The following is a 27,965-nucleotide window of genomic DNA, read 5'->3' on the forward strand; positions in this document are numbered from 1 at the left end:
GTACCCGTAACTTTTGTCGTTTTACATATCACACACCACAGCGACCCGGGGGGAGGAGGGTCAAAACCCAAGCTTTTTGGTTCCTCTCTTCTTTCTTCGATTTACTTCTCTTTCTTCGTTCGCGTCTCAGGCTACTCGTTTTGTCAGCCATGGCGATTCCTTACATGGAAACCGTCGTGGGTAAGTTTCAAAACCTTCTCTGAGACATTCTTCTCTCCGGTTTTCTCTCGTCGCATTGCGTTTGCGCTTTTCGTTTTGGGTTTTGCTTTCTTTTGTTGTGTGTGTTGCGGATTCCATGACTGGTTTTATACACCATCGTCTCTGCTTCTCGTTTCTAAATTAGGTTCTTTTCAGATATTTTGTATCTTGATCTGAGGTTTTTTTGTTAATCGAACTGTTTCTTGTCTTACTTGTGCGTTTGATCTGAGGTTTCGTGACCTTGTTTGTGTCCTCGTATTATTAGAGTATACGGAGCTTTATTTATGCTTCTCTCTCGATTCAACAATTTTTTAGGGTTTAGTGAAGAAAAGTCGGAGTCTTTTTCTCCCATTTCAGTTTTGAAATTGAGAATCTTGAAATGTTTCTGTGTTGAAGTCATACTACAGCTAGAGTTTTTGGGCAAATCTTCTTGCCTTTTTTTTGGTAATATGTTCCTGAAAACAACTAGGGTTTTCTAGAGTTGTTTTGAAATAGGTTAAGTGTCGTTTTGATACAACTAGAGTTGTATCAAAACTCTGTCAATACTTTAATGTTTCCATCAGTACCTGAGATCCATATTTCAGGAGCCTTATGGTGTACGCACATACATAGTAGAAGGTGTATTTGAAATAAAAATGATGTTTTGGCAAATCATATTCCTCTTCTGTTTTTTACTTGCAGGTTTTATGATAGTGATGTACATTTTTGAGACATATTTGGATCTGAGGCAACTCACTGCTCTCAAGCTGCCGACTCTCCCGAAAACCTTGGTTGGAGTGATTAGCCAAGAAAAGTTTGAGAAATCACGAGCATACAGTCTTGACAAAAGGTTTCGTCTTATTTATATATCATGTTAGCTTTTTTATAATTCCCAAGGCTATTATTATCACTGAGGATGTTTCATTTTTTACAGCTATTTCCACTTTGTTCATGAGTTTGTGACTATACTTATGGACTCTGCAATTTTGTTCTTTGGGATCTTGCCTTGGTTTTGGAAGGTACATATCCTGGTTTCAGTTTATACTATGTAGTATCTCCTTTTGAATATAAAGTTGTTAATATTCATCTTTACCTTAGATATCTGGAGCTGTTCTGCCGAGGCTGGGCCTCGATCCAGAGAATGAAATACTGCATACTCTCTCCTTCTTGGCTGGTGTCATGACATGGTCACAGGTTTTTCAAACTAACCTCTTCGTATAGTCTTATACGTTTATGATCAAAATATCTTATTTTCTTAAAGATAATAATATTTTTTCTTATTCTGATGCAGATCACTGATTTGCCATTTTCTTTGTACTCAACTTTCGTGATTGAGTCTCGGCATGGGTTCAACAAAGTAAGTCGTATTTCGATCACTACCTTGTGACTTATCGTTTCTTTATTAGAGATGTGGATTAACTTTGCCTCTAAATTCTGTTTACAGCAAACAATATGGATGTTCATTAGGGACATGATCAAAGGAACACTTCTCTCTGTCATACTAGGCCCACCCATTGTTGCAGCTATAATTTTTATAGTACAGGTTTGGTGATTGTGGTTTCATTTTATTTCGGCTTTTTCACATAGATGACTACTCTTATGAGTGTGAGCTTCAAAATTTCGTGTTAAAAAAATTATAAAAGATTTTCTGAGCATGGAATTTTAATCTTATTCCAGAAAGGAGGTCCTTATCTTGCCATCTACCTGTGGGCATTCATGTTTATTCTGTCTCTAGTGATGATGACTATATACCCAGTCTTGATAGCACCACTTTTCAACAAATTCACTCCTGTGAGTACTTCTGTCATGGCCACTTTAATTTACAAATCAATGTTTTTTGTACTATGTTATTATCAGACAAGACAACTTCTTAATCATCCGTTATATTTGGGTATAGCTTCCAGATGGAGACCTCCGGGAGAAAATTGAGAAACTTGCTTCTTCTCTAATGTTTCCTCTGAAGAAGCTGTTTGTTGTTGATGGATCGACAAGGTCAAGCCATAGCAATGTAAGGAACTTAAAGGCTTGAGATCTCTTCATGACTACTTTTCTAGATTACCATTAGAAGTTCATGTTTCTTGTTACATCGTACAGGCTTACATGTATGGTTTCTTCAAGAACAAAAGGATTGTTCTCTATGATACATTGATTCAGCAGGTACTGTCACTTTCGATGCTTCAAGCAAGCTATACTCACATACCGGTTTTGGTTCTGAAACATAATACAATTCTTATTTTGTGCAGTGCAAGAATGAGGATGAAATTGTGGCTGTTATTGCACACGAGCTAGGACATTGGAAACTGAATCACACTACATACTCGTTCATTGCAGTACAAGTGAGCCTCAACCGACAGTTCAAAAACTTATCTAGTCATATCTATATTCCACTCAAGAAATCATGTCTTATGACCCTCTCAATGTTTTTATTGCAGATCCTTGCCTTCTTGCAATTTGGAGGATACACTCTTGTCAGAAACTCCACTGATCTCTTCAGGAGTTTTGGATTTGATACACAGCCAGTCCTCATTGGTTTGATCATATTTCAGGTCTGTTGTTTTGCTTTTGGACATTGAAGTTATGAATCAACAAGGAATCAACAAAAAAATAACTCTAAACCTATCTTATTTCTCCTGTCTGATTTTGCAGCACACCGTTATACCACTACAACATCTAGTAAGCTTTGGCCTCAACCTCGTTAGTCGAGCGTTTGAGTTTCAGGTAAGATCTTACAATCCCTTAAGAACCAATCATATTTTCTTTCTTTCATTGCCTGCCTCATCACTAATGTGAGTTAATGTTCCTTATGCAGGCTGATGCTTTTGCTGTAAAGCTTGGCTATGCAAAAGATCTTCGTCCTGCTCTAGTGAAACTACAGGTGAGAGAAGACAACAACAGAAAAGACGAGACTGTTTCCTTAGTTTTGTGTTCATACGTTAATGGTTTTTCTGTTTGGAATTTTCAGGAAGAGAACTTGTCAGCAATGAACACTGATCCGTTGTACTCAGCTTATCACTACTCACATCCTCCTCTTGTTGAAAGGCTTAGAGCCATCGATGGAGAAGACAAGAAGACAGATTAAGTCCGTATATTCTCGTCTCTTGTAAGGATCAATGACTTTTAGGTGAAAGATTAAACTAAAAGTGAAAAACCTTATAGGCACAGGCCTCTTTTGTTACTTTTACAATGGGTTTTTTTGCTTAGATACGACTACTGATTTTGTGTGTTTCAAAAGTGGAATCACTCACTGTTTGATATGATCATCAGTCATTTTTCGCCTAATATAGTTAGAAGTGGTTATTATACTGCTTTGAAAATGATAAGGTTGAAGTAACATAGCTTATTATGATTGGTGTTACTATCACAGTCCCAATCCCACATGTTGGAAAATCGTGTAAAAGTTGCTAGATTGAACATCGTAATCAGCACTGCAGCACAGAATTATTGAACAAAATCTGCATAATGGAAATGGAACATTGGAATCAGTACCAATACCGAACTTGACCAAGGCATTCACTTAAAAATTAAAATGCCATAACTAACGACGACTCGTTACAACTTTTTGATTGTAAAAACTCAAAAGAAGGTAAGAAGCATTTGACACAAATGTATACTAGTATTATTTGTTTTTTTTTTTTTTTTTTTTTTTTTTTTTTTTGTGGAAATTATACATATCTTGCTATGATGGTGCAATAATGCATTTCTCTTTTCTCCCCAACATTATCTTTTTATCTTTTTCTATTCTCATCATTATATTAACTTTAAAAGCAACCTTCTTAAACAAGTATTAATCATGGTAAAACCACTTTATAAAGAAACAAGTAGACAAAAAGAAACCTTCTGCTAGAGGAATGCTCTCTCTTAGCTGGTGAAAAAGTTTGTTTTTCTAGTGCCGTCAATTACACCGCCGTCCCAATTCCAGTGAGTTAGGAACGTTTCCTTACGAGATAAACTTCTACTACCCGGAGATATCAACATTTTCTGTTCGGATTTAGACAAAAACAAAATCGAATTCTACATATTACTCTGTTCTTCAGTTTTCTTTTGGTACTTATGGAGAAGCACTTGGAACAATATCTTCAAGAGATGACAATTGAAGAAGAAGAGGATAAACCTCTGGTTTTATCTAATCTTCCTCAATTTTACTCGTCTGAAAGAAACATGAGAAGCTTAATAGGTTGCTTTCTAAACCCTGATAATCAACGTATGTCTAATTGGATCTTGGAGATCCCAAGGATTTGGAGATTGTATGATAGGGTCAGAGGGGTTGCCTTATCAAGAGATCGTTTTCAGTTCATTTTCAAATATGAAGAAGATATAAACGAGATCTTAAAGACAAGGGTATGGACTCAAGATGATTGGGGAGTTGTCATGGAACGTTGGGTTGAAGACCCCCTGGTAATTATCTAAAGTTTCTTCCGATGTGGATTAGGCTTAGTAATCTACCAGTGAATCACTATACCAAGGATACTATTGGAGAAATTACTGGTTGTGTAGGTCAAGTAATTGAGTTGCCTTTTGACAAGGACGAGGCACAAAGCAAGGCCTATGTTCGTGTTTGAATTTTACTTGATATTTCTAAGGGTCTGAAAAATTTCAAAGAACTGCAACTTCCTAATGGTTCGTTAGTCAAGATTGGAATAGACTATGAGAGAATTCGCAAGCGCTGCTTTCAGTGTCAAAGATTGACTCATGATAAGAGCAGATGTCCATTTGTTCAGCTAGATCTTGAATCTCACCCTATGGCTATTACAACAGATTCTACAAGGCCTTTGAATAAAGGCAAGGAGTTGGAGCTTCCTGGAAAAGATACTGTAACTGAAGAAGCTCCCCCATCGAAACTTTTAGCTGATGCAATCAACGCAGATTCGATGTCACGGAAAAAGTTGAGTTCTCAGACTCCACTTTCGAGCCTGTCTCAAGGTAACTCCTTTTACTGCTCTCCTTTTGTCTTCTGTTCGAGTAGTTTAGAGGCTTCCTCCTCTACTAGTCTGCAACAGGTGTTACCTTCGTCTAAACATCCTAGGCCTTGGTTAAAAAACACCAAAGATAGAAAAGGAAAAAATTTGAAAACTCAAGATTCTATACTAGTCAACAAAGAGGAAAACATTGGTGCTTCTATTATTAAGGATTTAGGGAAAGGATTGGCCAAAAGTCTCCAGAGAGACAAAAATTCGGTGGTTCCAGGTGAACTGCCGCAAGATCAATAGATATCTTGAGTTGGAATTGTCGAGGACTGAGGAATCCTTGGACAATTCTGCATCTCAAGGAAATGAGAAAGACTCATTTTCCTAATATCCTTTTCCTCATGGAGACGAAGAACTCAAGTGTTTTTTTGAAAAAGGTTCAAGGGTGGCTAGGCTATAGTAAACTTAAAACTGTTGAACCAATAGGGACTAGTGCTGGTCTTGCCATTTACTGGAAAGAGAGTATAAGTATAGAGTTTCTGTTTGTGGATAAAAACATTATCGATATGAAAGTTTCTTGTGGCTCCAAAGCTTGGTTTATTACGTGTGTATATGGAAACCCGGTTACTAGACTCAGACCTGTCGTGTGGAATAAAATCACTGATTTTAGTTTGCTTAGATCAGAAGCTTGGTGTATGATTGGAGATTTTAACGCCATACTATCTAATGAGGATAAAATGGGAGGACCTTTAAGGGATCTCAGCTCTTTTCTTCCTTTTAGAGAGTTTTTGGCAAACTGCGATATGGCTGAACTTAGTAGTTCTGGTAATGGTTTCACTTGGGGTGGAGTTAGGAACAAACAATGGATCCAATGTAAGCTTGATCGTTGTTTCGGAAACCTGGCTTGGTTTTCTCTGTTTCCAAGTAGTCATCAATGGTTTCTTGAGAAGTTAGGATCCGATCATAAACCTGTTTTGGTTAAATTTACTTGGGACAAGGAATTATTCAAAAGACAATTCTGGTTTGACAAAAGATAGGCAGAGGATCCTTCCTTCATGGAAGTTATTCAGAGTGCTTGGAAAGGAAGGAGCTCTGGAGGCAACAACCTTTCTGTTATGAAAAGATTTGAAAACTGCAGAACAACCATTGGTAGTTGGAAGAAAAGAGTGTGGTCTAACTCAGAAATTAGAATCAAAAGATTACGCAAAGAAATGGCGACCTTGGATGCATCTTTAAATCCATGTTTCCCAAGGTTAAATGTGATTAAAAGAGAACTGGCAATTGCGTTATAGAAACACTAAATTCTTTCAGGCCTCAGTGAAAGCTGCTAGAATGACAAACTCCTTACATTTCCTACAAGATGCTAATGGTGTAGAACATTTCTCAGAAAAAGCAAAAGGTGAGGTTGTAGTTTCATATTTCAATCTTCCTCGCCTATTAAGATTCATGAACTTCTTCTTAACTTTCAACCGAGAGTATCAAACAATATGAATCAAGATCTCTCGAGACATATTACAGTTGCAGAGATAAAACAGGCGGCCTTTTCGATAAGTAGTGAAAGTGATCCAGGTCCCGACGGTCTCACGGATTTCTTCTTCAAAAAATGATGGCCAGTGATAGAAGATCAGGTTAATAGTGAGGTTCTCCAGTTTTTTGATACTGGTTGTATTCCTGGGGATTGGAACAATACGCATTTGTGTCTCATCCCTAAGATAAAAGCTCCAAAAAAAATGACAGACCTTCGATCGATCAGCTTGTGTTCAGTGATCTATAAGATTGTTTCAAAGATCCTTGTGCATAGACTGAAAAAGCATTTACCAACCATAGTCTCTCCAACTCAAGCTGCGTTTGTGTCAGAAAGATTGATATCCGACAATATCCTCATAGCTCATGAAATTGCTCACAGTCTACAGACTCATCCAACTATCTCTCAAGAGTTTATGATGGTAAAAACTGATATGTCTAAAGCATATGACAGAATGGAATGGATGTTTTTGAAAGACATGCTTCAAGCTCTCGGTTTTCAGGATCGGTGGATTCTATGGATTATGGGATGTGTCTCATCTGTTAGTTACTCAGTGATAGTGAATGGAAAACCAGTAAGATTAATCAAACCTGAATGAGGAATTAGACAGGGAGATCCTCTTTCCCCTTTCCTTTATGTGTTATGCATTGAAGCTTTGATACATCTTTTCAATCAAGCTGCAAAGGGAGGTCGTATCACTGGTATTCAATTTCACCACTCTGGTCCAGAAATTAATTATTTTTTGTTTGCTGATGATAGTCTATTTATCTGCAAAGCAAATAGATTACAGTGTGCAGAGATGATGAACTGCTTTTAAAAGTATGAATGGATGTCTGGTAAAAAAATTAATAAGGAAAAGTTAGCTATTAGTTTTGGGACTAAATCAAACAATCTTGATGGAAATTGGATAAAAGAGAAACTGGGGATTAGTTTAGAGGGTGGAACCGGAAAATATCTAGGCCTTCTTGAATGTATGAGTGGCTCGAAACAACAATTGTTCGAGTTCATAAAGGATCGACTTCAATCTAAGTTAACTGGTTGGTATGCCAAGAATCTATCACAAGGAGGTAAAGAAGTTCTTCTAAAATCTATTGCTATGGCTCTTCCAGTCTATGCAATGTCCTGTTATAAGCTTCCTAAGGGCATAATTAAGAAACTGATTTCTATAGTGATGGACTATTGGTGGAGTAACTCTCAAGATAAGAAGAAAATTCATTGGCTAAGATATGAGAAGATGATTTTTCCTAAATCAACTGGTGGTTTTGGTTTCAAGGATTTGAAAATTTTCAATCAAGCTATGCTAGCTAAACAAGCTTGGAGGCTCCTATATGATACAGACTGTCTTTTCTCAAGATTTGTCAAAAGTAGGTATTATGCGACTGGTGAATTTTTAAATGCAACAAAAGGTAGAAATCCTTCTTATGGTTGGAGAAGTATTCTCTTTGGTCGAGATTTACTTACCACAGGGCTGAAACGCGTTATTGGTAATGGTAAAAACACGTTGGTCTGGGTTGACAATTGGTTGTTTGATAATAGACCAACTAGACCTATTGGCTTACACTTTTTAATGAACATTAAGCTTAGAGTTGCTGATCTTTTCAACCGAAACACTGGGGTTTGGAACAATTATCTCTTACGTTCACTGTTTCATCACTCAGAGGTTAATTGAATTAAAGCTATAAAGCCTAGAATAGGTTTTGAAGATTCTTTTTGCTGGGGTGAGAAAAGAAATGGCGTCTACTCAGTCAAATCTGGGTATGATATGATGTTTAGAAAGCAGAAGAAAGCTACTCTGTTTGATGCAGAAACTCAACCCTCTTTGAATCCAATCTTTAAAGCCTGCTGGAAGGTGGAAACTGCTCCAAAAATTCAAATCTTCCTTTGGAAAGCTCTTCATGGTTCCCTTGCTATGACTGAAAGACTGCAAACAAGAGTAATAAGAAATTTTGATGGTTGTATGTTCTGTAATGCAGAGGTGGAATCAATTAATCACATCTTATTCCTCTATCCCTTTGCAAGACAAGTCTGGGCGTTATCAATCATTCCATCTCCGTTTTTGGGCTTTGGTAATTCGATCTTTGAAAACATGTACCATCTTTTTAGCTTAAAGCAAATGGGGAATGTTATTGATGAGCTTAAGTCAGACTTTACTTGGATTCTTTGGCACTTATGGAAAACTAGGAACACCCTTCTCTTTGAAGGTTTTGACCTATCTTCGGATGTAGTTGTGCAAAAAGTTTTAGATGTCACTAGAGAATGGTCTGCAGTGCATAGTCAAGATATTTCTCATAAGCAAACCTTGTTACCGTTGCAAGAGAAATGGTATCTGCCTGCTCAGGGGGAAGTAAAATGTAACATTGGTTTTTCTTGGTCCAAAAGATTGTGTTTATCGGGTGCTTCGTGGGTGATAAGATATCATAATGGTAAAGTTATACTTCATAGCCGAAGATCATATTCATATGTCGTTTCGACTTTTGATGCCAAACTCAAGAGTTGGGAATGGGCATTAGAAAGTATGGCAAATTTGCATTTGGAGAATGTGACTTTTTTGTGCATCTACTATGGAGATTATCAAAGCTATGCACAATCCTAGTCAATGGCCAGCACTAATACCTTATATCTCTCCACTCATTATGGTTGCTAAGAATAAACCAAACTGGTTTCTGTTTTTTGAACCGACAGACTGCAACAATGGAGCCTTATTAGTTGCACAAAGTGTTACTTCAGACCTTCGGATATCTTCTTATGTGGCTCGGGGAGCTCCTACTTGGCTAACTGGTCTTTTTGACCATGAGCAGAGCTTGTTACAAGACTGCAACTTGATGTCCAGCAATATAAGTAAACGGTATCCCTTTCTCGTCATCTTCTATATATATAACCTTTTAAGGTTTTATCTAGTGTGAATGTTTTGACCTTTCATAAAAAACAAAAACAAAAAATCCTCATTCCTAAGCGGTGATTATTTTGATAATCATCTTTTACCTTGGTTTACCCTCCTTTTTGTATGCTTTGACTTTTTGAGCCGTATCTCTTCATCTCTAAGTTTACTGTTAAATAATCTTTTCCAACCTCTTCCTTCTTATATATTAACTTCTTAGTTTTCCGTATACTTCTATTAAGCTTTTTATTTCCTTTTCCTTCCTTTTATTATGTCTGACAAGCTGTGGAACTCCCTGCAATATATGGATCTGGGACGAGATGATCCAGAACTATTTATCCCTCATGTCACTTATGCTAGAGTATTAGATAGAAACTGTGTTAGCTTGATTGGGAGACCTCTTAACATTAGAGAGCAAGACCTTAGACGTGTGATCTTCTCCCTACCCCACCTTTGGGGTATAGCTTCGCGGGTTCATGGACGTGTTTAAGATGATAGCTATGTTCAGTTTTTATTTCGGTCAGAGGTGGATATTTTTGTAGTTCTAAGAAGGGGACCTTGGGTGGTTGACAACTGATTTGTTGCTTTGCAAAGGTGGGAAGACTTTCCTGAGCTTGATTTTCTCACTAGTATGATCTCTGGGTCCAAATACGAGGTATGCCTCTGCCTTATATTTCAGAAGAAACAATTAAGTTTGTTGCCAGAACTCTTGGAGAGTTTGTTGAGCTAGATTTCAATGAAGTGACTACTTCGCAGATCTCCTTCATAAAAGTCAAGATAGCAATAGGAATCACAGATCGTCTGCGTTTTTTTAGAAGAGTCCGCTTTGAATCAGGAGAAGGACCCTTGCAAGGTTTTGAGTATGAAAAACTTAAGCGGATTTGTACTAACTGTTCTCGCATTAACCATGATTCCTCCCACTGCCCATATCTTGTTCCACCGGTTTATCAAGAGAACTTCCTCAATGTTCCAGTAGCCCCTGTTTTTGAAGAAGGTGAGGGTTCCAACATTTACAGCTGCTGCTCGTGGCCCAAAGGAGGAGTTCTTAGCTGCTTATCCGTTTGGAACTCGTCTTTCTTCAAGCTCAGACTTTCGTGGAGTCTCCTCAATGGCGAGAGAAGATACCAAAGAGAAAGAAAATACTAAAATTGAAAGGGGAGAGTGTTCTAAGCGTAGGAAAGGAAAACAAGTTCAGGTAGAGAATGAGAGAAACACTCGCCAACGTCGAAAGGATCCTGGAATAAGGTTTTATCCGACTGAAAATGAATCTCCATGATAACTGATCAACAAACGAATCTCAGAGAAGGATCAATTTCTTTGTCTCTGAGATTTCACCTTTTGGTTTAAACTTTTAGTTTGAATTAGGTAATAAACTCACTTTTCAGATCAAGAAAGTAGATATTTTTGGTACACATTGTGGTGTTATGGTCTGCTGAACAGATGACAAAGGAAGGTCGTTGAAGAAATTTTTGAAAACCTTTAACTGCAATCTTTTTGATAATGATGAGGTGATAAGTACAATACTTTCACATCTAAAGCTTATGTTAAATCTTTTAATACCAAAACCAATGATCTTCATTGCAATTTTGGTCTTGTTTTGCATGATATGGCTTTGCGCTTATCTCCCCAGCATCCAAGCTTTGTAATCTAATGTTGCTTTGTTTTTAGTTATGTTGTAAAAACGTTGACTTACTAACATGTTTTTCATCACTGATGGTTGATGTTGTAATGTAATATATAAAATTATACTTTGGAAAAAAGAAAAAAAACAAGTACTAATCTTAACCTGTTAAAAAAACAGAAAAACATTAAATCGCAAAGAAAAAAACTACTCCAATCGAACCATTAATTTTAGAATTTAGCCTTATAGTTGTATCTCTTTGTCTTGATACGGACACGGATTTCCAAAAACTACACTGAAAATAAATTTGGAAACTTACGCTCGTGGGTCCTTTGACGCATACAATTTTAAATTGACTAAAGTTTTATACCCCTTGAATTGATGATCCCCTTAATTTACTATAGTCATTATTGTAAATGATTTACTACTGTTAATTTAATGAAAGGAATAAAGAAAAAAATATTCTCCATTTGTCTTTTGTCAAATGGAATGCCGATCTGGCAACTCTACAACATCTCATCCTCCTTATCTAGACGTCGTCTAGTGTGATTAAAGAAAAAAAGTGTAGAAAAAGAACACAATTCCAAAGCAATAAAAATAAAAATTAAGTGAAAGGGTCCAAATTCCTAATCATATTTTTTTTTTACGAACAAAATGTAGTTATTAATGCACTCTAGTGACTACTGACTAGTCTCTTCGGTATAACAAAAATCTTTTGATTCCTTTTTCTCAAAAAAAACTAATTCTAAATAGCAGTACTGAAAACCAAACGTATCTTCCTTCAAAATAATTTTAATGTGTGTTTACACATACAATAATGTTTCTTGTGATCAAACGAACATAACAGAGAGAGTTTACATTATTTTAATTTGACGAGCTTTTAAATATGAAAATCTGTAGTAAGTAAATTATTTTCTTCTAGGATAAGAAAACAAACTTAAAGTAAACTGTCCACAAAAATTGTACTTATATCATCAACTTGTATTTATAGTTCGGTCATCTCGCCGTTTGTGTTAATTACAAACAAACCCCTTCGGGAATACGTAGGTCTCGCTGCCTTTTCGCCTAACCTAAAAGGGTAACAACGTCATTTAATCAACGTCGCCGTCACTAAAATGCGTAGTTATACAACAACGGAGAGATAGAATCAGACGACAGCTCATCATCCATACACACTTCTCTCTCTCTGAGAGAGAGAGAGAGAGATTACATTCAACAGACAACAACACTGAGAGAGAGCCTTTTCTTTAAATTTCTTCAAAAATTGTAAAAATTTTAATCTAAATTAAATTATTCGATTTGAATTTGTTTATTTCGTCTCTTTGTTTTTTACTCAATCCTCTGTTTTCGGTTCTGTTCGATTCTTCTCTCTCTCTCTGTTTTTTTCGTTGTTTTGCCTAAAGCCACAACATGCAACTGTGATTTAACTGATTATTATTATTACCCATATCCATATCCATTGATTCGCCGGAAAGTTTTATTCTTTTCCGGCGAATGATTCGAATGACGATGTCTTTATTCAATCCTGACTCCATCAACAACGAGCTCTCCAAACCAACATCGATCTTTGGTCTTAAGCTTTGGGTCGTCATCGGTATATTACTGGGATCTCTTATCGTCATCGCTCTCTTCTTCCTCTCCCTCTGTTTAACCTCTCGCCGGAGACACCGCAAGCCGCGTCACGCCGATTTCGCGTCCGCAGCGGTAGCGACCCCGCCGGTTTCCAAAGAGATTCAGGAGATCGTTAGGCCTTCTCCGGCGCAAGACCATTACCACCATCCGACGCAGCCCGTTGCGGCGGAGATCCAAGTCGATATCGGGAAGATCGAGCACCGCGTTGTGTTCTCGAGCGGTGAAAGCAGAGGAACAGTGAGTGCAAGTGAAACGGCTTCGTTTTCAGGGAGTGGTTGTGTTGGACCTGAGGTTTCGCATCTTGGTTGGGGAAGATGGTATACTCTTCGTGAGCTTGAAGCTGCTACCAATGGATTGTGTGAAGAGAATGTGATCGGAGAAGGTGGTTATGGGATTGTGTACAGTGGCGTTTTAACTGATGGAACTAAAGTCGCTGTCAAGAATCTTCTTAACAACAGGTACTACTTTGATCAAGTTTTGATTTTTTTTTTTTACATTACAATTCTGAAACTTTCCAACTGTCAAAAAATTATTTTTTTAACAATAGGAATGGTTTTTTTAGTGTTCTTTGTACTTTGATGAGTATACAATGTCTTGTCTAGGGGAAGAATGTGGTCCTTGGAATGTGTTTGTTGTGTTGTGTAATTAATGAGTCCCTTGTGATTTTGGTTTGTAATCTAAACCAGTCTGTAATAATAATGTTGGAAGGGGTCAAGCTGAGAAGGAGTTTAGAGTGGAAGTGGAAGCCATTGGGCGTGTACGGCATAAGAATCTCGTTAGGCTTTTAGGATACTGCGTTGAAGGTGCATACAGGTAAAAAACAGAACCCCGCATGCGTTATGTGGACTTTTGCTCGTTACATTTTGTGATAGATAACTCTACTCTTTATGGTTTGGGAAATTAGGATGCTTGTGTATGACTACGTTGATAATGGAAACTTGGAGCAATGGATTCATGGTGATGTTGGTGACAAAAGTCCACTGACTTGGGATATCCGTATGAACATAATACTTGGCATGGCTAAAGGGTAACACTTTCGAGACCCGATTGACAACTTTCATTTTTGTGAATTCTTCTTTTTATGTAATTTCTTTGTTGGTATTCCCACAGATTGGCGTATCTACACGAAGGTCTTGAACCGAAAGTGGTTCATCGGGACATTAAATCAAGTAATATCTTGCTTGATCGTCAATGGAATGCTAAGGTATCAGATTTTGGACTTGCTAAGCTGCTGTTCTCTGAGAGCAGTTACGTGACAACACGTGTAATGGGCACTTTCGGGTAAATTGTTTAGTTTTGCTTATCAAGTTGGATAGCTTTAAGGATACCAAGTTCTTGAAACACATTTTTAATTATTCCTTGACTGGTTTCTTTCTTATGTAGATATGTAGCACCTGAGTATGCTTGCACGGGAATGCTGACCGAAAAGAGTGATATCTATAGTTTTGGGATATTAATCATGGAGATAATCACCGGAAGAAACCCTGTTGATTATAGTCGACCTCAAGGAGAGGTATCTTTTTTTCTTCTAAGGTTTCAAAACGGTGTGCTTGTTCCTTCTATTATCGGTTCTTGATTGTCTCGTTTTGTTAGGTGAATTTGGTTGAGTGGTTGAAATCAATGGTTGGAAACCGAAGGTCTGAGGAAGTAGTCGATCCTAAAATACCAGAACCGCCAACTTCAAAAGCTCTTAAACGTGTGTTGCTCGTCGCGCTGCGTTGTGTGGATCCGGATGCGAATAAGAGACCTAAAATGGGTCATATTATACACATGCTTGAAGCTGAAGACTTGTTCTATCGTGACGTAAGTATTTATAATCACTCACAATAAACATTTGAAGTAAACCGTTTTATTTGCTCACAGAGTATACTTTTAGCAGGAACGACGAGCCACGAGAGAGCATGCAAGCCGTGATTATAACCAGCGACAGACTGAAATTTCAGCCGCTGTGGCTGAGACGAGCGAAAGTGAAAGTTCAAGAGACCGTAGATAAAAAGATGTATGAGGAGGAACTGAAAATTTTCCGACCATTAGTTCTTAAAAAATTTTTTTTTTATGTTAATCAATTTTTTTTATTGTATGTGACATAATTATTATCTTAATTCTTTTTGGTTAGGCTAAAATCCCTAGCTCACTGTCTAATTATGAAATTTCTCTGTGTATATATCTATGTCGTCCCAAACATCACCAACGTATACATAAACAGTGTTAATATGATAACGGTAATGGTTTTGTTATTTTGTTAGACATCAAGACGAATATGTCTACGCCTGATAACAATGGTAGGATTATAAGATGTGTGGACAGTGGACCAACCTACCTGTTATTTTCAACATAAGATGATGATCGGAGTTTATATTCACACTCACACATGTCATACATATCCCCAATGGATCGATCAACGTCGTGGTGGTCACTCTCAGCGGTACCCAAAATGGATCCATGTGTACTATTCCTTAGCTGTTTCATCATTGCGTTAAATAATAAAAATATACTGAATTGGATATTATCTTCTGATAAGAAGAGGTCACAGTTGTTCACGTGATCCAAATGATAGAGATGCTATGACGGCTTTTATCGGACCGTTTTTAGCATTGGTTCTGTTTGGATAAGTTTCTTCAAGTTCAACAATAACTTCACAAGAAAGCAGAGCATTCGTCTATGAAGATGATAGATGGATCCACATGTTGGTCTATCAAACTCACAAGTCGCATGTTATTTTCTTGCAAAAAGAGCCCAGTGACATGGGCCTGGAGCTTATAAGAAATACGAAGACAGAATGACAAATATACCCCCAAAATAAACAATTATTTTCGAGCAGAAACCAGAACTTTCTAGCCCTCAGATTGAGAAATAATGAAATATCACCGGCGGCTATAAATACACTTACCACTTTTGCTTTTTTTTATTAGTGGTATAGTGACAAATGTCAACGACTGCGTGACAATTAAGACATCCTAAATCCCTAACTGTATATGTTTGTCTGTATTCTTAGTCAGTGCCGCGTAGCAAGTCCTTTACAACTAGCAGTAGCAAAACCAACGCGGAAGGGAGTTAAAGTTGTTGTTGTTGATTGCGTTGATCTGCAGAACACGGCAAGTTTAGTTGATTTTGATTCCGTCCTCCTATAAGAACGCGTTTCAAGTCTCTACATTTCCTCGACAGTTCGAATCCCTATTATATACTTCTACTCGGTAAGAACTAAACCCATCCTCGTATTTATACTTTCTTAGTTCTTTCCTCTGCAAAGTTAGATTAGTTTTTCTTTTGTTTTTGTTCTCTCCTTTCATATCTTCGGTTGTTGAATTAGCCCACCCATTGAAGTAAGCGGTAACATAGCCGAAGAGACTCTCTCTTTAGGTGAGTAAATCGTTGGTCATGTTAATTATCGGCGAGTTTGCTACTTTTTCTTAATGTCAATTTGGATGTGAAATTAACCAATCTTTGGAACTCGGAGTTTTAAGACCTGCTTCTTGTTTGGTTTACCGAAAGTTATGTTTTGTCTGCTCATTCTTGACGTCTATCTATTTGAACGTTGTTGGCGTTACAGCTATTGAAAATCTTATATGGAATTCAAGCTTGATGGGCAATATTTAAATCAGGATTCAGAACAACGTTATTTGTGTTTGTTCACTGTTTCAGACTACTAACTCTGTTTCTTCTTTTTTTTGCATGTGTGTTTTTCAGGTAATATGAGCCAAAATTGTAAACAAGATCCTTCTCTCCGGTTCTTCCGCTTAAAAAACCCGTTCAAGATTCTGTTTAAGAAGACCAACGATGCTGGATTATCGCCAAAGCTTCTCTCGCTGTTGAACAATTTCGAGACAAACTTGACGGTATCGATTAGACAACTTATACCAAAGGATAAGAATGATATCGTTAGCGTTTCTTGGATGATACAAGCCATGGAGTCTCTTTGCGAGACACACAAGAGTATCAGGTCACTCGTGAAGGGTCTGGAGCTTTCTGTATCTGACTTGGAGGAAAATCTGATTTATATATACTCTGACATTAGCTTGAAGCTGCTTGAACTATGCAACGCCTTCACCTCAGAGCTCGATCGTCTCAACCATGGAAACCTATTGCTCAAGTTCGCTTTTAGTAAGCTCGAGACAAAGGAACTCCAGTTATCGTACATGGACAGTTGGAATCAGCACATGGTCTCCAAGAACCCGAGAATCCAAAACTGCGGAGCTGTTTTGACTAGGCTTGTTGAATCGATGGATCATCAACATCATCTATCCAAGAAGGCTAAGAAGAAACACTCTGTGAAAGCTAAAGTCCTCTTACGAGCTCTATACGGTGTAAAGGTCAAGACTTTATACATATTCAGCGTGTTTGCTGCAGCGTTTTCAGGTTCTTCCAACAACCTATTCTATCTAAGAGTTTCAAAGGAGATGGAGGAGCTTCCATGGGCACAAGCTTTCATGGAATTGCAGAACGAGGTTAACCCGGAGATCAAAAACACACCCTTATCAGACAAATTCACGGTTATTAAAGATCTCGAGGCTGTTGAAACCAGTGTGAAGAAGTTAAACACGGCGGTACAAGAAGGGTCGGTTCCTAATATTTTGTTGTTGGAGCAATTGAAGAAGTCAGTGATAGAGCTTTCGGAAAAGTTTGATCTTGTCTCCAAGGAAACAGGTTGCTTGTCGAAGATTGTGATCTCTGCTCGAGACGCATTGTTCGAGAGTCTCTGGAAGAAATATGCAGAAGAGTTGGGAGTGACATTGCCAATGATGATTAGAAGTGTCAAAACTTGATTTGTGAATAGAAGAAATATGTAATTATGTTATGATGTTTAATAACAAATGCAAGTGAAAAATGAGTTTTTAATTACTAATGAATTGTAATTACTTAATAATTAAATTTAAAGGTTTACTGATGATGATAACTTATCAGTGCGAGGCGTTGGTTGAGAAATTCAAAGTGACGCCATTGGTTATTGGTTTGGTCGGACCCATCTGCTTACGGTTTGTGTCTCTCTCAGAGGTCTTCGATGATGATTGGGCTGATAAGGCCATTCGTGACTCCGAGCTGCTCCAATCAAAGGTGGTTAAGCGGCGACGGCGTAAAGGTAGTAAAGCCGAAGAAGAAGAAGAAGAACCTCACAACTTACATGGTAAAAGAGCAGTAACGATATGGGTAAGTCTGCTTAAGAAGTCTCTGCCTTTATCTTCTTCCCTGGCGATATCTTTCCTTGCTTCCCACAAAGCAGGATCACCCATTCTACCCACTGATTTAGTGAGATGGGCAGGCAAGGAGATGTCCCTTATCTTTCTTCTTTTCTCAAGATTCGAGAGCAAATGGGAGAGAGATCACCTGCGTGTCCTGTGTCTGCGACCGTTATGTTTAGGCCTGTTCAGATTGTTTCTGCTCAGAGATTAGAAGCTCAGGCCGCTTCCATTGCCGATGTCACCGGTTTGCCTTTGCCTCCTGTGAATTTCTATGGTATTGCTTCAAACTATCTAGAGCGGTTGTCTATTATTATTCCCAAGGAAAAGGCTGCTCTTCTTGATCTGGTATGTCTCTTACAGAACTGGTCAATGCCTTCGGATTTGTATCTATCCAAGAACGAGCTCAGGTTTCCCACTCGTGTCTGTGTCATGTCTATAATTATCGTAGCTATTCGGATGTGATGATGTCTCTCTTTCTCTATATCCTAATTAAGCTTACTGAATTGTCCTTAATTCTCCTTTTGCAGAATATGAAAAGGATCTTATGTCATATTTATTGCACGGGCAAAACGAGATGTTTGCTGGCTTAGTAGAAGCATCAGCTGATGACACTTACAGAACTGTTGATCATCTGTGGAATAGTTACCACCCGATAGACAGAGGTGAAAAATTATACTGTGGCATAATTGGAATTGACCATTCTGCAGATTGTTTTCTTTATTAGTTGAATTTTGTTTAGTACTAGATAATTAACGGTAAATGATTTCTTAATCTGCATGAGGTAGTTCTTAATTAATTATATAAACCATGCATCTCATTTTGTAGGAATCCGCATTGTCTAGGATTCCATCCAAGAGGGGAAGAGACTGGGACGAAGATGATTTATCATTTAACCAAATGTCCTTGAACGATGACAAGTTGAGGGATAGAGACAACAACTTTTGTAGCAGTCGTCGTTCAAGAAAAAGCGATTGTGATGAGCCGCCATCACCAGATAATCATATTAATCACGACAAAGAGAAAGCGATAATAAGACTGATAACAGACATGGGGCACTGATATACGCGGCTCACGCGGATTACTACATTCTTTTACGGGTTTGTGCTATGGTCGCTGAGATTGATGCAAGGAATATGCATACAAGTGTGTTGAGCTTTGAGAGAAGATTGGCTTGGATGGAGAAAAATATTCAATCATGCATGTTTTGCATCCCAAGAAAGTGATGTTTTTTTTTTTATGATTAAGAGAATTTTATCAATCAATGATGGCTAGATATTCTTAGAAAACTGTTTACTAGGACAATAAGGAGGTAGGTGATTGAGCAATGATTAACTTTTCAGCAATGTTTTTAAACCCGGACCGGTCCAACCACGACCCGGTGGACATTCCGGTCTGGGTTACCATTAAAAAGTAAAAACCGGACAACTACAAACCCGCAAAAAACCGGAAAAAAAAGAAAAGAAAAAAAGGCCGGCAGTAATGTTCTTTTAAGGTTGCATGAATTTTGTGATTTCTCTTGGCTGCGGTTAAAGTGTTGGATACAAGCATGAGTAAGGCCATCGTGATTCCTCCGCCAACTTTAGCAGATGTGATGACTGATGCAACTTTGCAAACCTCCTCATAGCAAATGTCTCCGACAAATCGATAGCCACACGGATCATATGAGTCTTTTAGTTTAGCTTGATAAGTTAGATGGGATTGTGGAGATGTCGGAAAGTTATCGAGGGGTGTATCATATTTGGTTAGAACGTTGAGCAAATTAAGGCATGTAAGCAAGGCTTTGTCGTATATCTTGTGATATGTCAAACATCCCGGTGAAAGGATAGAGAAACAGTAACATGTCTCTGTTTGAGAGTTTGTGCGATGAGTACACCATGTTTGCAAAATAGTTCGATGTGCAACATTAAACTCACAAAGCGGGTGCGGGTGTAAATCATCGTTAAATAAAGATGTTAATTAGGCAAACATTCATGAGAAGGGTGTAGTTAATAATACTATTCACGAAGCTACATGCAACACTGTTCTCTGCGCTCAGAAAGAGAAAGCAAACCATAAATTTAAATATAATTTCAAACTACGTTTTTTAAACATAAGTTTTTGGAACTAAACAGTACAACATCAAAGTGCAACAGAGCTCTGAAGGGAACATGCAGCTGTGAAGTGTCTCAGAGATCTGATATGCTGACATGGCGTGGCGTGCTGATGTGGAGAAAGATTGTGGAGCGCGATGACAAGATGCGTGAGAAGGAAGGAAGAAGAGATTAAGATATACACGAAGATATTGAGAGTATATTTGATCGAGAGAAATAAGGAAGGATATTTTCCTAGGGATAAGTAATATTTCCTTTTAGTTAAGATATACATAGATCTAGGTTAGAGATCATATGTGCGGGTATAAGTAAACGAGGGTTAGCCACAAAAAGAGCTAGCACTCGTGAGGATTAAGTTGTAAGATTTGTAAACCTTCAAGCATTATCAAAAAGGCTTAGAAGGTGAGTGTGTTGTTTTACTCTTTTAGATCTACACAGGGTGTTGTGCTAGATAGATAGGAGAGTAGGCTTAGGTTCATTTCTTGTACCAACAAAAGTTTTTTATAAGATTGAATAAAAGCGTTTGCTTGACGCGTTTCCAAGCGGGTTGTTTGAATTGTGGTTCTCTATACCTTTACAATTGGTATCAGAGCGGACACCTGATAAAAGGTTTTGATATCCTTTTTCAACAGGTGAGATCTTGCGACAAGGGTATGGAGAAATCACTGGATTTTGTTGCGGTTCAATCACCATTGAAACTCGATCCTGAGTGCTTTGGTTTTTGGAAAGTGTCAATCAAGCAGGCCATCTCAAGCATTGACATGGAAGCTTGGTTTGCGGTGGAAGATGGTTGGTCACATCCTACGGAGAAGAATGAGGAAGGGGAAATGGTTTCTAAGCATAGGAAAAAATGGACTGCAGAAGAAAAAGCGGAGTCCAAACATAACTTACACGCACTGTCAGTTATCTTCAAGTCCCTGTCTAGGGATATCTTCAATCAAGTTCAAGGGTGTGTAGCCACCAAGGAAGCATGGGATATTCTGGTAGTCACGTTTGAGGGCACAAGTAGGGTCAAACGTACAAGGCTGGACAATCTTGCATCAGATTTTGAAAACTTGCACATGTCTGAAACTGAGTCAGTCGCTGATTACAGCAGTCGGTTGAGTGGTATTGCACAAGAAGCTGTAGTCTTGGGTAAACGGTATAAGGACAAGAAGCTTGTGAAGAAATTCCTCAGAAGTCTGCCTGACAAGTTTCAACCACACAGGTCTACTATAGATGTGTCGCTGGATTCTGATGAGCTCAAGTACAATCAGGTAGTTGGAATGATGCAGGCGTTTGAGATACAACTAAAGAAGAAAGAAAAGATAAATGAGAAGTCTTTTGTCCTTAAAGCCATAGAAGAACAGAAGCTTGCAGAGTCTCAAGAGGTTGCAGATGAACAAAAAGTGGGCTTGTTGGCTCATCATAGCTCTCAAAAAGAAGGTTTGTCTTTCATCAAAATAAATTAGCATGTTTAGCTATTTATCGCCTCAACATCTTTTGGTTAACTAATTCAGTTGCGGATCTCTATTTTTTTTTTCATCTTCTCATCTGTTTTGGTACTGATTGTGTCTGGTCATATGTTATTAATTGTGTAATCTGTTTAGGTATTGATGATAGATTGTGTGATTTTTTTTTGGTATTGATTGTGTCTTGTGATCTGTTCTGGTGTCGATTGTATGATCTGTTTTGGTATTGATTGTGGTATTGATTGCGTTTGTGGTATTGATTGTGTCTTGTGATATGTTTTGATATTTGATTGTCTTATGATCTGTTTTGGTATCGATTATGTGATCTGTTTTGGTATTGACTGTGTGTTGTGATCTGTTTTGGTATTGACTGCGTGTTTTTGATATTGATTGTGTTTGTTTTTGTATTGATTGTGCCTTTCATCTGTTTTGGTATCGATTATGTCATATGTTTTGATAATGATTATGTGATATGTTTTGGTATTGATTGTGTCTTGTTTTTCAGATGATTGTTGGGCCCATGCCTTTGCTCGAGCTCTAACTGCTGTCATGAAACAACATGGATACACTGGAAAGTTACCCACGGTAGCAGATCTTACATCTTTGATCGATTCCAAATTTCTTTCGAAAATTAATGGATTGCCGAGGAGTGAAGATGCTGCAACTCTATTTCGCGATCATTATAATTGTGAATTCATTGTGCATCGTCGCCCAAAGCTGACATTGGTTCAAGAGAATGAAGAGTTTGAGAAATTTATAGAGAGGCGACTAGCTATAGGGCAAGTAGCAATGTGCTTCTCTTACGTGTCAGGTTATTCTGGTTTCTGCAGTGTACTAAATGATAGAAGGAGAAAGAACGTAAGTTCGCTAATCTCTATTCATATTTGAATTCTTCCAACTTATGATTTTGTGTGTTCATACTTACGAATACTTAACCTTTTCCAGACAGCTTTCTCAGTTTTCCGTCTAAACGAAGGTGATATCCAGCAAATGTTTTACGAGAAGTTAGATGAGCATTGTGCTGTCATAACCGGTCATTGAGTGATGATAAAGGGTTGTGAGAGCATTGAGTATTTTGAGATCCAAGAAACCCAAGGACCTTGTTTTGCTGATAATGATTCACTCGATTGGAACGCCACAAGGGCATCATTACAGAAGTTATGAATTTAAGGTAAGGTATATATATGTTTCTTCTAAAATAATCCGTTATTACTTTGGCTTTATGGTAAAAAATTTTATTAATTTAGTTCTCTTTTTTTTTGTGTTAGATGATTAATCATCCTGAAAAAAAAAAAAAAAAAGATGATTAATCATCACTGAGATTCAGGATGACAGGAGGATTAGGAATGAGCTTGAAGATGCATTGGTTGTTAAGATCTCAATCGATAAGCGGATATTATTGGATAATCTTAGTTGAGTAATTTTGCTTTCTTCTGCAGTGATATGAATTTTTGAAACATATAAAATGCTGCGTTTTGAGTTCTTAGTGATTTAAAACTGACGTTTCTTATCCGGAAACTGTAATGTGAATAAAAATGGAGAACCGTTCTGTTACTTGCCGTCATTATTACAGCTCCTTGTTTTTTTTCATCAGCCACAGCGAAGTTATCGTATTAAACATTCTTCGGTTTGTTGTTCACTGTACATCAAACATGAGTCCTTTGAATCTATACCAATCTCAATTTCTCTGGAACCGTCGTCTTCAAGTTGGGATTTTCATCCGTTAAGAGGGCTCGATGGATGCAAAAATCTGGTTTCTGTTAAAGCTACTCATGCTCGGATTATGAAGTTATTCGATCGATTCGAATTGGAGTTCATCGTTACCTTTGAATTCGGAGAATTTGGATACGCTAGTTCTTGTAAAGACAACAGAGCAAAACGGCACAGCTTTGTTAAAAGGTCTTAAGACTGCAAAGCCCAACATTAAGACTGAAGCTCGGGAACAAAGCTGCAAACCCAAGTGTGCTCAACGGCTACCTGCAAAATCGGATAAGAAACAAAGGATTAGCACAGCAAGCTGGTACGGATGTGAAGACAAAGAACAGATTCGCACTACTTGAATCATGCGACAATGATTAAGCCACGTGACAGCTAGTCACGGCCTAGATAATTCTAGAGACTAAGTTAAACCCATGTAATCTCTATAAAAGAGAAGAGCAATTGTTATTGAACTTTCAAGGATTGAATAACAAAAGAAACAATCTTTCCATTACCTTTCTTTCTTTCAGTTCTGTGTTCTTGGAAGAGATCGAGCGTTACGGAGTAGAGAAGTATAAGGTTTTAGAAGAAAATGTTCAGCTACAGAACAAAGGAGTAAATTTCGACGGAGTAGTTCTCGCTATGGTTTTGATAATTTGTGCTAAATGTATCCGGATAAATAAATGGGGTATTCATCTAAACTCATTTATATTGATATTTTTATTAAAAATTTATCATATAAAATTATATTTTCTGCCAAAATTGTAAAATTACATTTTCCAGCCAAAAACATAAAATTATATTTTCTCAAAACCGTGTTTTCTCGCCAAAACCGTAAAAAAAGTGTTTTCCCGCCAAAAAGCAAAAACATTTTTTCCCACCAAAAAATCGCAAAAACGTGTTTTTCCGCCAAAACCGCAAAAACGTGTTTTCTCGCCAAAACCGTAAAAAAAAGTTTTCCCACCAAAACCGTAAAATAAAAGTGTTTTTCCATCAAAACCGTAAAAATGTGTTTTTCCCGCCAAAACCGTAAACGTGTTTTCCGCAAAAAAAAACACAAAAATTGTCTTTTGTTATCAAAATGTTTTTTTCTTCTCAAAACCGTATTTTCTCACCAAAACTGAAAAATCCGAATTTTTCCATCATTAAGAAATATTCTCACAAACAAAAAAAAAATCCCGCCAAAATTACAAAGCCACAAAACTGCACATTATCACCAAAATTATATATTTAAATGGGTTCAATATGTTAAATGGGACTGTGTATGTTTAAATGGGTTTGAAATATATACAAGGTTAAATGAGTTTATACTTAAATGGAGTGGGTTTTAATGAGTTGGATTTAAATGGGGTGGGTTTAAATCCATTTTAACATTCCTAGAGAGGTGGGAAGAACATTGTTGATTGTTTAAGAATTCACATATAATATATAGAAAATGAGTAATGTTAGTCAAAACATATTTTGAAAATAATATTATAATTAATATCCATCACCATAACACCATCTCTTCTGCTGAACCCACTAATTTCAATTATTTGCGTCTTGAATCAAGAATACTGAACCCTAAGGGTATAATGTAGAGGTAACCCAAAAACATCAATCTTAGACATCGATAAGATCAAAATAGACTCCAAGTCCTAAATCTATAAGAATTTTTTCAAAAATGTTTAATTCTATGATTATCCATAAATCTATACTTAATTTTTTTTACAAACAAAGAACAAAAACATTTAGCATAACATACAAAACAAAATATTTAAAAGATCAACAATTAAAATATCGTTGTATTATGAAGTATATGTAATTATGATTTAACTTTTTCAAAGTTAAAAATATTTATTTTTGTTATTCTTCTTATATAGATATGTATATATATATATATGTATATATATATATATTATGTAGATTTGTAGTTTATTATTATTTTAATTTATTTGCTTTTAAAAAAAGAAATAAATATACATATTTTAATATAATCAATTAATAACATATCGCCTATCTTATTATTTACATTTGTGAAATATCTCAAAATTTGGTTGGAAGGTTTACACTTTTTTTTTGGTCAACATTGGACCACAACAAACCTACCCATTAACCAAATTAAACTTTAAAATTAAGATTATTAAATTTTAGTTTATTTTTATTAATTTTTACTTTATTATATTAATCTTTTTTTTACATAAATCCTTTTTAGAATAGGTTTTGAATTTTTACATTTTAATTTTTTTTTTAATAAATTTAAAACTGACAAGTGCCAACATCTTAACGATACAATTGACACGTGTCACGATCATGCTAATGAGTAGCTTTATATAATAACTAGTATACCACCCGTACAACGTACATGGAAAACAAATAAGATTGATTTTATATGAATGAATAAAATGTTTTATGTTAATGATGAACTATGTAAAATTTCAGTGGATTAAAAAAAACATTTTTTTTTGTCAAAAAGATTAAGAGTGTGTGTGAATGGTTATAGCGGTTTGGACGGAAAAATTCATCTGCGAATCAGACCGCTTTTTATTTACTATTCATCAAGTGTAGTACGCAGTGGTGCGGTATTATATATATATATAATGTTTTATGTTGTAAACGCCTAAACCGCCTAAAAACCGTCTAGGTCCCGATTAGGTGTTCTAGGCGTTAGGTTACCGCCTTGATACTGCCTAGCGCTTTTTTGAACACTGATAACTTTAACTTTTGTTTCTTATTAGAACAAAATTTTAAACAACATAAATGTTACTGAAAAGTATAAATAAGCAAAACTAAAATGTTATAATACTTTTGTATACTATGTATTTGTTAATATATTACTATTTAAAATTTTAAATGATTACTAAGTTCTAGTCTAACTTTTGTATAGTACATAGTTGCCATGGGCGTTCGGCGAATTCGGGTTTTTCGGGTCGGGTTGTTCGGTTAGCCCAATATTCGGTTATTGAAAATTTCCACTGAATAGACCCGAAATTGAATTCGGTTCGGGTCGGTCGGTAGTCGGGTTAAACGGGTCGGTTACCTGATTTTATTTGTCTTCCGAGAACAACTGAAACCTGTAGCAAATTCAGTATATTTAACCCGAATAAGACATTTTCAGGTTGTACAACCATACATAAGCTGTTAAGTTTCTGTACTAGTAGCTTAAAGTTGTGTTGTGAGCTTAAAGCTACTTGTACAAACCAGTACAGACCATTACACACAATTACAGAAGCTCGTAAGCTAGTTTAATAACAAACCATTACATCAAGTCATCAAAAAAGGTTGTTAATATGCATCAAAAGGTTCTCAAAAGGGCGGCTTCAAGGTCAGTATTGTTACGGTTGCTTTCTGCGTCAAAAAGGACAAAAACACAGCTTTAAAGTATGTATTATCCGATCCATAGTTAAGGCTGCTTTCCGTATCAAAAAGGACTAAAGTGCAGCTTCCTACCTACCTATGAACATCATAAGAAAGACTTGACAATATAAATCAAAAACAGAATCAAAACTTGACAATATATAAAGGTTAGGAGAACCAAATCATACCTGCCATGATATGAAGAATCATGGATTTGCAACCATTGAATTTTGAGAATCTACACAAGCAAACAAAAGGGAAGAGATTAGTTATAGACTTATAGTTATGAAAAGATTTGAAATGATTAATAAAGAGTAAAGAGAAAAGATAAACTTACCAAGAGACTCAAAAAATTCAACTTCTTCCAACATTTGGGCCAAGTTTGCTACTGCTGCTTCAACTTTATAAGAACACTTTAACCATTGTTGGGTGCACAACAAAAGCTCAACCATGTAAGGAGTTAAAGAACTCTGATACGAATCCAACACCCTCCCACTCATACTAAAAGCTGACTCTGAAGCAACATATTTGGCTTGAATGGCTAGAACATCTCTAGCTATCTCGGACAAGATTGGAAACTTACAGCTATTACGCCTCCACCAACTGAGTACATCGAAAGACATCCCCAACTTTTTTTCTACTCTTGGCTCAGGTTTCTCGGTTAGATACATTTGTAACTCATTGCAGCTATCATCACTACTACTCAATCCAACCACCTTATGAAATATTTCTAGCATCCCCTCACAATCATCTTCATCATCTGAAATCTCAAAGTTTTCAGGCCGTACTTGCGAATCTGTAAAATCTTCGATGTCTTCTGGTTTGTTCAGCTTGAAACTATAATGATCATACAGTTTCGAGAGTACACTTGAAATTTTGGCATTGAGGTGCCTACTCTCTATGGTGTCCTTACCATACAGCTGGTCAAAGCAAAGGGAAGCAAACTTCATCTTGTTTCGAGGATCGAATACACTGGCCACAATCACTAAAGGGTTCATGTTGTTTAGTCCATCCCAATACTTCTCAAACTTATCTCTCATGACATGTGCTTGCTTTTTGATCTCCTCATCAGGACTGCTACACTTACTCATCAGATTCCTCTCAATGTCAACAATTTCATTGTAACATAAAGAGAAAGTAACTGAATTAGAAGCACTGAATGTCAGAGTACACCGGTAAAATATCTTCAGGAACTTCACTAGCCTTGATATTTCCTCCCAGTCAGAAGAAGTGGGTGGCCCAACTCGTTTCATCTTTGTCTTCTCATCCGCTTCTTCAAAGTAATCGCAATACAACTTATCCTCAGCTTCCATCTTTTCAAAATCCAACCTCAACTTCAAAGCAGAATTCAACATCAGATATGTTGAGTTCCAGCGTGTGACAACATCTACTGGCAAACTGCCTCTACACAACTTTTTTGTGTCACACCTCAATGCAAAAGATTTAAGCCTAGTGAAGGATGATCAGACATACTTC

The 27,965-nt window shown here is 36.9% G+C and overlaps 7 protein-coding genes and 3 pseudogenes across 13 annotated transcripts; 9 read left to right on the plus strand and 1 right to left on the minus strand.

Annotated features, from left to right (window-relative positions):
- The first annotated feature begins 29 nt into the window (after window positions 1-29).
- On the plus strand, window positions 30-3,456 carry LOC104708016 (CAAX prenyl protease 1 homolog). Of its 2 annotated transcripts, XM_010424500.3 has the most exons (14): window positions 30-180; window positions 880-1,027; window positions 1,112-1,196; window positions 1,276-1,371; window positions 1,469-1,534; window positions 1,622-1,720; window positions 1,855-1,968; window positions 2,075-2,185; window positions 2,272-2,334; window positions 2,421-2,513; window positions 2,610-2,723; window positions 2,824-2,895; window positions 2,987-3,052; window positions 3,140-3,456. In XM_010424500.3, exons 1-14 carry the CDS (start codon window positions 150-152, stop codon window positions 3,254-3,256), a joined length of 1,275 nt encoding a protein of 424 aa, XP_010422802.2. In that variant the 5' UTR covers window positions 30-149; the 3' UTR covers window positions 3,257-3,456. The 2 variants fall into 2 exon arrangements, with proteins under 2 accessions (XP_010422802.2, XP_087317974.1); XM_087461848.1 differs by having other exon boundaries at window positions 38-180; window positions 2,987-3,456.
- Window positions 3,457-4,085: 629 nt separating this feature from the next.
- On the plus strand, window positions 4,086-7,470 carry LOC104708017 (uncharacterized; annotated as a pseudogene). Its single transcript, XR_015563918.1, has one exon. The product of XR_015563918.1 is annotated as an uncharacterized LOC104708017 (transcript).
- On the plus strand, window positions 5,447-7,204 carry LOC147940464 (uncharacterized). Its single transcript, XM_087461310.1, has 4 exons — window positions 5,447-5,929; window positions 6,119-6,340; window positions 6,393-6,480; window positions 6,696-7,204. Exons 1-4 carry the CDS (start codon window positions 5,447-5,449, stop codon window positions 7,202-7,204), a joined length of 1,302 nt encoding a protein of 433 aa, XP_087317436.1.
- Window positions 7,471-8,371: 901 nt separating the features above from the next.
- Window positions 8,372-9,199, plus strand: LOC147940465 (uncharacterized). Its single transcript, XM_087461312.1, has one exon. It carries the CDS (start codon window positions 8,372-8,374, stop codon window positions 9,197-9,199), a length of 828 nt encoding a protein of 275 aa, XP_087317438.1.
- A 421-nt stretch (window positions 9,200-9,620) lies between these two features.
- On the plus strand, window positions 9,621-10,770 carry LOC147940466 (uncharacterized; annotated as a pseudogene).
- A 1,438-nt stretch (window positions 10,771-12,208) lies between these two features.
- On the plus strand, window positions 12,209-14,860 carry LOC104708018 (putative serine/threonine-protein kinase At1g01540). 2 transcript variants are annotated; one of them, XM_010424503.3, is made up of 7 exons: window positions 12,209-13,195; window positions 13,446-13,550; window positions 13,642-13,764; window positions 13,848-14,018; window positions 14,121-14,250; window positions 14,331-14,540; window positions 14,617-14,860. In XM_010424503.3, exons 1-7 carry the CDS (start codon window positions 12,600-12,602, stop codon window positions 14,728-14,730), a joined length of 1,449 nt encoding a protein of 482 aa, XP_010422805.1. In that variant the 5' UTR covers window positions 12,209-12,599; the 3' UTR covers window positions 14,731-14,860. The 2 variants fall into 2 exon arrangements, with proteins under 2 accessions (XP_010422805.1, XP_010422804.1); XM_010424502.3 differs by having other exon boundaries at window positions 12,244-13,195; window positions 14,614-14,860.
- Window positions 14,861-15,440: 580 nt separating this feature from the next.
- LOC104708020 (protein BPS1, chloroplastic) lies at window positions 15,441-17,631 on the plus strand. Of its 3 annotated transcripts, XM_010424504.3 has the most exons (3): window positions 15,645-15,931; window positions 16,048-16,097; window positions 16,425-17,631. In XM_010424504.3, the coding sequence occupies exon 3, from the start codon at window positions 16,430-16,432 to the stop codon at window positions 17,498-17,500; it is 1,071 nt and encodes a 356-aa protein (XP_010422806.2). In that variant the 5' UTR covers window positions 15,645-15,931; window positions 16,048-16,097; window positions 16,425-16,429; the 3' UTR covers window positions 17,501-17,631. The 3 variants fall into 3 exon arrangements, with proteins under 3 accessions (XP_010422807.2, XP_010422806.2, XP_087317975.1); XM_010424505.3 differs by lacking the exon at window positions 16,048-16,097 and having other exon boundaries at window positions 15,441-15,931; XM_087461849.1 differs by lacking the exon at window positions 15,645-15,931 and having other exon boundaries at window positions 15,947-16,097.
- On the plus strand, window positions 17,580-19,257 carry LOC104708019 (TATA box-binding protein-associated factor RNA polymerase I subunit B-like; annotated as a pseudogene). Its single transcript, XR_015563919.1, has 2 exons — window positions 17,580-18,576; window positions 18,740-19,257. The product of XR_015563919.1 is annotated as a TATA box-binding protein-associated factor RNA polymerase I subunit B-like (transcript).
- Window positions 19,258-20,141: 884 nt separating this feature from the next.
- LOC104709840 (uncharacterized) lies at window positions 20,142-23,667 on the plus strand. Its single transcript, XM_087461313.1, has 5 exons — window positions 20,142-20,201; window positions 20,637-21,429; window positions 21,961-22,313; window positions 22,401-22,626; window positions 22,724-23,667. Exons 1-4 carry the CDS (start codon window positions 20,142-20,144, stop codon window positions 22,494-22,496), a joined length of 1,302 nt encoding a protein of 433 aa, XP_087317439.1. The 3' UTR covers window positions 22,497-22,626; window positions 22,724-23,667.
- A 3,028-nt stretch (window positions 23,668-26,695) lies between these two features.
- On the minus strand, window positions 26,696-27,802 carry LOC104709841 (zinc finger BED domain-containing protein RICESLEEPER 2-like). The gene is made up of 2 exons (XM_010426393.1): window positions 26,827-27,802; window positions 26,696-26,727 (listed from the first exon to the last, which is right to left on the minus strand). Exons 1-2 carry the CDS (start codon window positions 27,800-27,802, stop codon window positions 26,696-26,698), a joined length of 1,008 nt encoding a protein of 335 aa, XP_010424695.1.
- Between the last annotated feature and the right edge of the window lie 163 nt (window positions 27,803-27,965).

This window comes from Camelina sativa, chromosome 8, assembly GCF_030686135.1.
Source record: "Camelina sativa cultivar CO46 ecotype springtype chromosome 8, ASM3068613v1".
Lineage (NCBI taxonomy): Eukaryota > Viridiplantae > Streptophyta > Magnoliopsida > Brassicales > Brassicaceae > Camelina > Camelina sativa.

What these genes read in the sequence shown, in the direction of transcription:
- LOC104708016 (XM_087461848.1), top strand. Translation starts at nt 150, where the DNA reads ATGGCGATTCCTTACATGGAAACCGTCGTGG. An exon ending in TCTTGCCTTGGTTTTGGAAG is followed by an intron (nt 1,197 to 1,275) that starts GTACATATCCTG and finishes TCTTTACCTTAG; the next exon opens with ATATCTGGAGCTGTTCTGCC. An exon ending in GTCGAGCGTTTGAGTTTCAG is followed by an intron (nt 2,896 to 2,986) that starts GTAAGATCTTAC and finishes TTCCTTATGCAG; the next exon opens with GCTGATGCTTTTGCTGTAAA.
- LOC147940464 (XM_087461310.1), top strand. Translation starts at nt 5,447, where the DNA reads ATGAGAAAGACTCATTTTCCTAATATCCTTTTCCTCATGGAGACGAAG. An exon ending in CATGTTTCCCAAGGTTAAAT is followed by an intron (nt 6,341 to 6,392) that starts GTGATTAAAAGA and finishes AAATTCTTTCAG; the next exon opens with GCCTCAGTGAAAGCTGCTAG. An exon ending in TTTCTCAGAAAAAGCAAAAG is followed by an intron (nt 6,481 to 6,695) that starts GTGAGGTTGTAG and finishes AATGATGGCCAG; the next exon opens with TGATAGAAGATCAGGTTAAT.
- LOC147940465 (XM_087461312.1), top strand. Translation starts at nt 8,372, where the DNA reads ATGTTTAGAAAGCAGAAGAAAGCTACTCTGTTTGATGCAGAAACTCAA.
- LOC104708018 (XM_010424502.3), top strand. Translation starts at nt 12,600, where the DNA reads ATGATTCGAATGACGATGTCTTTATTCAATCCTGACTCCATCAACAAC. An exon ending in AAGAATCTTCTTAACAACAG is followed by an intron (nt 13,196 to 13,445) that starts GTACTACTTTGA and finishes TAATGTTGGAAG; the next exon opens with GGGTCAAGCTGAGAAGGAGT. An exon ending in TGCGTTGAAGGTGCATACAG is followed by an intron (nt 13,551 to 13,641) that starts GTAAAAAACAGA and finishes TTGGGAAATTAG; the next exon opens with GATGCTTGTGTATGACTACG.
- LOC104708020 (XM_010424505.3), top strand. Translation starts at nt 16,430, where the DNA reads ATGAGCCAAAATTGTAAACAAGATCCTTCTCTCCGGTTCTTCCGCTTA.
- LOC104709840 (XM_087461313.1), top strand. Translation starts at nt 20,142, where the DNA reads ATGACAAGATGCGTGAGAAGGAAGGAAGAAGAGATTAAGATATACACG. An exon ending in TATACACGAAGATATTGAGA is followed by an intron (nt 20,202 to 20,636) that starts GTATATTTGATC and finishes CTTTTTCAACAG; the next exon opens with GTGAGATCTTGCGACAAGGG. An exon ending in ATGATAGAAGGAGAAAGAAC is followed by an intron (nt 22,314 to 22,400) that starts GTAAGTTCGCTA and finishes AACCTTTTCCAG; the next exon opens with ACAGCTTTCTCAGTTTTCCG.
- LOC104709841 (XM_010426393.1), bottom strand. Translation starts at nt 27,802, where the DNA reads ATGGAAGCTGAGGATAAGTTGTATTGCGATTACTTTGAAGAAGCGGAT. An exon ending in TGAATTTTTTGAGTCTCTTG is followed by an intron (nt 26,728 to 26,826) that starts GTAAGTTTATCT and finishes TTGCTTGTGTAG; the next exon opens with ATTCTCAAAATTCAATGGTT.